The following is a 7263-nucleotide window of genomic DNA, read 5'->3' on the forward strand; positions in this document are numbered from 1 at the left end:
TTTCTTTTCTTCTACTGGCTCCACCGTTGAAGGCAAAACTCTCTTATTCTCCTCCATGTCTCACTAGAAAAAGGAGAGTCTCAAGTTGAGACTTTGACAGGAAAACAAAAGCTGCCTCCTCCCTGGATCTCTCTGGCAGAGGCATGCTACAACTGTGACCTCAGCAACAGCAAAGGCAGGAGTGCCAGTACCTGTCTGTGGGCTCAAGCCGCCGGGAGAAGTTGTCAATCACAAACTCCTTGTGACAGCGGGTGAGGATGGCCACCGCCTGGCACAGGAAGGGCATGAACGTGCTCTGCTGCGGGGATGACGTGCAGCTGCGCAGGATGTAGAGGATCGGTGGCACCTGAAAGAAGAAGGGGAGAAAGAACGACTTGCTGCATCCTGGACTCTGCGGGGCCTAACCATGGCCATTCAGTGCATGAGCACTGCCGGCTCCCTTGACATGCTGCCAAGGCCTAAGCCTAAATTTCAAACCAGCCACCCTGTCCAAGCCCTGGCTCTGCGCTCAGGCTGTGCTTCTTTAGCACAAGAGGCAAACGGCACAAGGCATAGTGCAACAGCCAGGAAAAAAACAAGACACGTGGAAGAAAGTCTCTTACGTTCCAACAGATGTCCTTCCTGATCATCTGCAGAAAGGTGGTCATCCACTTCCCAGCAGCACGCACGCGCACTCCTGTGGCTGTCCGGATGGTCTCCTTGATGGCCATCATGAAGTCGACGGTGCGTTCCACGGGGAAGTTTCTGCACACAATCTGCAGAGAAATGAGAAGCAGGAGAGATCCCATCACTGCTCTGCGGCAGCTCTTCAAAACAGAAAGCAGTCTTGAAGGCATTCTTAGTTCAGTGGCTTGCCGGTCATTCAGGTGGCAATCACAACGCTCCTGCTGTCTGTACCCTGCTATTTATACGGAAGGCGGTTGAGCCTTCTCTCATCTTCTGCACCCATGGTGTTTGCTTACATGCAAAGCCTACCTCCCAGCAGCCACAGTCACACATGCACACACACACACACACACTCACACACAAATGCACATTATGGCATCAGCTCCTTGCACTGAGGGCCAGACATAGCTCAGAGCCTCCTGCTACTTGCTGAGAAAAGCAGTCTCAGGGTGACAGCTCATTTTGGAAGAAGTGTGAAAGGCTGAGAGCAGTATAGGGTCGTGCAGAAGCCTACACAGTGAGATCCCACCACCCATTTTTGGGTCCACTTACTCTTGCCATTTTGGATGTGGTCTGGAGCTGAGAGACAGTGCTGCAGGCATGCAGCCCCTCACGCAGGCTCCCAAGGTCTCTTGTCTCAATGACTCTGTTGGCTGCTTTGTCTGGAAAGAGCACAGGGAGAAAAGGGAAGTCATGCTTCTGGAAATTGAACTGCTTTCCACGGGGGAGAGACAGAGGACAGGGTGGGGACAAGAAGAGAGCTGTGCACGGTGCCTCTCCCTCCTGTAAACAGGGACCATGGTAGTGCTATAAAGGAGGGAAGAGGGCAGGAGCACACCTGCTCTACTCACCTTGGATTCGGAGAAGGGAGCTCAGACAGGTGACAGCCAACTGGCGGGATGCAGGCATGGGGTCGCATGTCAGAGGCGCAAGCAATCCCACCAGGGAGCCAAAGTGCTCACACGCATCTCCTCTCTGCAGGGGTGAGAGGCAGGAACAAAGCTGTAGACGGCCCCAGCTCTCCCTAGCTTTTCTTGCCTGTGCCTTCCCCATGCCATGACACAGCATGCACAGCTGGGTGGAGCTTGCCTTCCAGCTCAGGGGCACTGGGGAGGGAGCAGGGGGCATGTAGTGGGGCTCTTTACTCACTTGAAGCTCTTCACAAACAGCCAACAGCTGGGAGCAGGTCTGCAGGGCCCTCTTGCGCTCCCACACATTCTTAGATATCATTGATCTCCGCAGGACCTGGGGGAGAGCATATGTCTCAATGAGGACATCTTTTCTTTCCCTTCCTGCCACCCCTCTTCCTGTTCCTCCTTTCCCAGCACTTTCCCTCAAGGTCTGCCCTGTTGCTCCATGTGGCCTCCCACCTCACTGAGCACCGGCACTGCTGCTGCTCCCACTCTCTGCAGTCACTCTTGTCTCCTAATCCAGGAGCTTTTCCTCGGCTGTGGCCTGCCAGGGGCTGGCTCCTGCCTTTCCCCCTGCAGGGCCCTCTTCTCTGCCCATTTCTGAGCTCACAGTGAGCTGGCACGTTAGCAGGAGATTTCTCCCCCTCTGGTCATCCTCTCAGTCCCCAGATCTCTGCCTCCACTACTGACAGGCAATATGCTTTCTCCCTTGCCCCACACATACTCACATGGACTATGTTCTGAAAGAAGCCGCCGGTGGGCTCTGTCTCGAGCAGAACTGCCATCAGCCGGCCCAGAGCTTTCAGTGATGTTTGCTGAAGCTGAAAACAGAAGAGGGGAGTGAGATGTAGCATGATGGCTGCTGCCAGAGCATAGGTTGTGTGTGCTGAGGTAGGGTTTGACCGAAAGGTGGCTGGGAAAGTTACGGCAGGTTACCTGCAGGTACTGAGCTGCTTGCTGTGACTTCCTGATCTTCAGCATCATCTCCGCTGAAGGGTGTGTCACAATGTTTTTGCAGCACAGGACCAACATCTCATCCATGTCCTTGCTTTCAAAAGAGGGCTTCAGCTTGCTGACAGGAGGAAAAAAGGAAGAGAAATCAGAAAGGGCCTTTACCAGTACTCTCCAGACGGGTTCAGACAACAAGTGAGTTTCTCCTAATTGACAGCTACAAAGCCAATACCCCCAGATCATGCTGCTGAGCACTGTCTTCAGTTCCAGCAGTGCCCACCTCCTCCCCAGCAGCAGTGAACCACCTCCCGCTCTGAAGGGAAGGAGACCCCAGCTCTCCCTTCTCTTCCCTGCCAGGATACAGTAGCACCAAGGCCTTTCTCCCTGCCCAGAACCTCAGCTTTGCCAGGCACAACAGCCCAGTCATCTCTGCTGTAGATGTGGCTCCTCACCCCCTGCCCCCTCCAGGCCTTCAGGAGCTACCCAAAACGGGGACCACCATCCTGCCTTGCAACCTCAGTCCTTACCTCAACTGCTCCAGGGCCAGAACCACCTTGAGAGGCACTGGGGAGACAGGGATGCCCGAGTAATACTTCTTCAGCAGGTCCTGCAAATCCCAGAGAGACACTGTCAAGGTGGGTACATGAGAGCTGTTCCGCCTGACCCCGAGGCAGACACAACTGCCACACCGGTCCCATCACTCCCACAATTCCCATGGAAGTGCTGCAGGATGCAGCAGCTCCACAGCTGGTGCACCTAGCCCGCTGCCCAGCCGCTGCCTGCCAGCACCCAAGGTCCCCTCCAGCTGGAGACATGTGGCTGATGGAGACCTGTATGCCCCGAGGGAAGTGAGCCTCGTGGCACAGCTCAGAACTCATCTGCACACAGTCCTGTCTCTAGACACTCACCATCAGAATCTCCAGAAGCTTTCCCTTCAAGGTGGGGTTAAAGCACACAGAATCACCCACACCTTGGAAGGCAGAGCTGAAGTCGGTGATGCTCTGCACCAGCGCAAGGTTGTTCTGCAAGTCCTGAGGCCCAAGAGAGAAGAACAGTCTTTGAACTGCGGGAAGGGCCAAGGGCTGCAAGGGGGACATGTGGCGGCAATGCTAAGGGAAGGGCTTGGATCTACATCTAGGCACAAAGCATTCCCCAAGGGACCTTTGGAAAGGGAAGGCCCATCTCAGCATCCCCCCATGTGGAGGGGCTGCAGCTGGGCGCTCAGACACCCTGGCACGCTTTGAGCTCTCACCCGGCAGCTGCAGCTGTAGAGCATCAGGATGTTGCCCACGATGTCTCCCTCCAGGTGGGCGAGCAGCTGTTCCTTGGAGGCACGCAGTGCCAAGCTGCCGTGGGCGAGCATGAGAGCGCTGCGTGTGGCGTGAGCTCTCGTGCTGTCCAACTCCATCTGTGTGGGAAGAAATGCCTTGAGACACTCGTGATGCACCTGGGCTCCCAAGGCAGGAGCTGCTGTGAAAATGAGGCAGAAGAATGCCCACATGGAAACCCGTAACGCTTTACCTTCTTGCGCCTGGAAATCCTCACATTGCAGCCTTTGCACAGCCTGGACGCAAACATGGTGAGTGTGGCCAGGACTGTTTGGAAGTTACTCTCAGCAGCATGGCTGAGAAGAGAGATGATTCCCTGCACAAAAGAACAAGGGGCAGTTGGCACAGGCCTGAACTTACTGGCGTGGCCAACCACAGTGGCTGGGCCAGTCCTCGCCTGAGGAAAATGGCAGCAGTGAGGATGGAAAGGCCTGAAGCAGGGCCAGGAGAAGCCCTCTGCCCCAGGGACAGAGCGGGGATGCTCGCAGGAGCTGGAAAAGAGGAGAGCTCACCTGGGCCTCACATGGCTCCTCCGCGTTTGCTTCCTCCAGGTGCTGCAGCAGCTTCTCCTGGATGTGGAGGACTCCCTTACAGACTCCCAGTGCTGTCCCCAGAGCCTTGTACAGGAAAGACTGCATGGGAAGGGAAGGAAAGGAAGAAGCTGAGATGTGGCAGCAACTTAACCTGTTGGGGGAGGGCCAGGTGGGAAGGACCCACGCTCCCTGGGAGTCTCTGAGAGCAGCTGCAGGGCCGAGCTTTAGCCATCCCTGGGCAGAAGGAAAGGCCCTCTGGGGGGCACAGACTGGGGAAGCAGCATCAGCACCCTGCGTGGGCAAAGCACGAGCTGCAGCCCCAGCCCCAGTTGGACACCTGCAGCTGCACCGCTGGGTAGAGCCGGGGGAACTCACCTTTTCTCCAGAGCTGCAGGCAGAGCTGCTCAGCCACCGGCTCAGCTCGCAGCTCAGGGCCTCGGTCCAGGCCTCGTCCTCTATGGTCTCCAGTGACGCCCTCAGGAACTGTTGGAGAACAGGAGAAGATAATGTTCCCTTGCCCTTTGCCTCTTCCCTCACTCCCAAGTTGCTGCAGCCTTCTGGGGAGAGGTGCCTGGAAGAACAGTCCCTCTCCCAGCTCCCCCAGCGTTCCCTCCATTAAAGCCTCCTGCCGCTCTTCTCCTAAGACCCCCCTTGGCCTTGGCACAGAGCGGAAGAGGCAGCGCCACAAAGGCGTGCGGCCGCTCCGCAGCAGCGTTTGAGAGGCTGTTCCTGTCCCACAGTGGCTCATATGGGAGCGGGGCTACTTGGGGCAGGCAAGCACTTCTCTGCACCGCGCCTCTCGGCAATGCTGTACCTTTAGCAGACGGCGCTCAAACTCTGCAGAGTCCAGGAAGCTCTCCTCTTTCCCTGCACAGCAATAGGAAGAAAAAGACCCTTACTTGGGATCAAGCCACATAAGAAGAGCTGCTGCAAACCTGGCTTGGCCTGGGCACTTGACACTGCCAAGCTGGGACCCACACTCCTCCACAATGACCTGTCCCACCCCACAAACACTGTCCCTGCAGGAACACAGAACTAACTGCTCCAAGACTGCTTTCTGAGGGCACGTGAAGGGCCCATCTGTGTCCTGGAATGGGCAGATCCCTGGGGGAAAAGGTCCCCATGCCTCAGTGCTGTCTCCCTGGAATGGGAACAGCAGCAGAGCAAGCACTGGGCTGCAGGAAATGCTTTCCCTCTGCCACACTGCAGAGATGCATTTTCACTCCCACCCTTTCCCTGCCTCTGCCTCTTGCTCCCCACCAGTGCTTTACCTTGGAGACACTGCAGCAGCAGGGGGATCTCAGTAGCCCACATGGCTCCCACAGCTCTGTGGAACCTGCTGTGCAGGTTTTGCATCAGCAGTAAGGCAGCGGCTTGGAGTTTGCTGCCTGCAACAGGGCTGCCTGCCACCAACTGAAGGAGAGCAAGGAGAAGCAGGGTCACTTCTGCAGCAAGAGCAGCGGCTTCCCCCCAGGATGGAAGCAGCTTGGCTCTGTCCTGGCAGGCAAGGAGCAGCCAACAGCTTTGCCCATGGCCATGCTGCTTCCTCCTGGGGGCTTCTGGCACCGGCCTCTGGAGCATCTACTCACCAATAGGCGCACCAGCAGTGTCTGGGGAGTCAGCAGTGGGCCTGCGAGGAGACAAAAGTGCTGAGTAAGACTCCAAGACACTCCGTGCCCAGCCACACGCACCTCCACTGTCCCTTCTGGGTGCTACCACAGGTCAGCAGAGCTCACAGGGGGACTTTCTGCTCCTACCTTGAAACATGGAGCTGACAAAGTGGGGATCCAGATCTTCTATTTGCCGTCCTGTCAGATCCTCTCTCTCAGACAGGGCTTGGATACAGCGGGAGACCGGGATCAGCATGCCGGTGTACTGGGCTGGCACCACGAACAACAGCAGCCGCGGCCACAGGAGCTGTAGGGAACGAGGCAGTTGAGCATGTCAGCATTTCTGCCTCTGCTCAGAGATGAAGAGGATTCTGTGAATTTCCCCGAGTCTTGTGTGCTTCAGAGCACATTGGAGGAGAGACCTGGGGTGGTGGGACGAGAAACACGTGGTGCAAAGGCAAGGAGCAGCAGCAGGGCAGAGTGTGACTTACTTTGGATATCCCTCTCACAGAGACGTCCAGTGACCCCAGGATGTCCATACACAGCTCCTGGAGAGCTCCTTCTTCCTGGGCTTCCTCGGTAGAAAGGTGTCTGGCTGCCTGCACAACAATAATGTTGAAAAGCTGGTTATGCTCAGTTCTCAGGAGGCTCAGGTATGGCCCCAGCGGTGCTTCTGTGCCACCCTCTGAGCAGCACGGGTCTTCCAAAAAAAGATGCTGCTCACTGTCCTTACCCTTCTTTCCATGGTGCGGCTGAACTCACTGAAGATGTGCCCCACCACATCCCAGGCTGAGCAGCTCCGGGTGTTAGAACTGAGCAGATCCTTGATGAAATGCAGAACAGCCGTCCTCACCTGCAAGGGGTCAATAGTGGGTATGATTTTCCTGGTCAGCAGGTAAAGGGAAGCCACCTGCTCATCGGGGCAGCCCTTTGGGCATGAGCAGATAGAACAAGAGCAGAGGAGAAGCCTTGGCTCGAGGTGAGGGCCAGACTTTAGCACCAGGCTGTGTGCTTTCCATGCACACCACAGGGACCTGCTCACTCCACTGTCTGCTCTCCCCATGGGAGGCATCACGACTGTGTAGTCAGTGCCCCAGCACCTCCCTGATCACCCCAGCCCTGCCCATGCTGGCAGCAGCATCGCCACCCCAACAGCGCTTTCTTTTCCCAAACCAGCTCACCCGGATCCTAGGGTCGCTGCACAGACGCTGCACAACCTTGACAACCTGGGGCAGCTTCTCCGTCATCATGGGCTCTGCAAGAG

General features: G+C 56.7%; 1 protein-coding gene across 1 annotated transcript; it reads right to left on the bottom strand.

Moving 5' to 3' along the window:
* Positions 1–7249, bottom strand: LOC109365722 (maestro heat-like repeat-containing protein family member 2B). Its single transcript, XM_019612443.1, has 21 exons — positions 7181–7249; positions 6733–6852; positions 6491–6598; positions 6147–6306; positions 5979–6019; positions 5661–5802; positions 5204–5256; positions 4765–4872; positions 4369–4488; positions 4050–4172; positions 3781–3936; positions 3437–3559; positions 3056–3135; positions 2514–2649; positions 2306–2398; positions 1816–1911; positions 1518–1641; positions 1219–1328; positions 603–755; positions 192–346; positions 1–63 (listed from the first exon to the last, which is right to left on the bottom strand). The coding sequence occupies exons 1-21, from the start codon at positions 7247–7249 to the stop codon at positions 12–14; spliced, it is 2322 nt and encodes a 773-aa protein (XP_019467988.1). The 3' UTR covers positions 1–11.
* Between the last annotated feature and the right edge of the window lie 14 nt (positions 7250–7263).

Source organism: Meleagris gallopavo, chromosome 1 (assembly GCF_000146605.3).
Source record: "Meleagris gallopavo isolate NT-WF06-2002-E0010 breed Aviagen turkey brand Nicholas breeding stock chromosome 1, Turkey_5.1, whole genome shotgun sequence".
In the NCBI taxonomy this organism is placed as follows: domain Eukaryota; kingdom Metazoa; phylum Chordata; class Aves; order Galliformes; family Phasianidae; genus Meleagris; species Meleagris gallopavo.

Excerpts from the sequence above, each read along its gene's own strand:
- LOC109365722 (XM_019612443.1), bottom strand. The coding sequence starts at position 7,249 with ATGATGACGGAGAAGCTGCCCCAGGTTGTCAAGGTTGTGCAGCGTCTG. Across the intron at positions 1,642-1,815 it reads CTGTTTGTGAAGAGCTTCAA|AGAGGAGATGCGTGTGAGCA; the intron begins GTGAGTAAAGAG and ends TCACCCCTGCAG. Across the intron at positions 756-1,218 it reads CCACATCCAAAATGGCAAGA|ATTGTGTGCAGAAACTTCCC; the intron begins GTAAGTGGACCC and ends ATTTCTCTGCAG.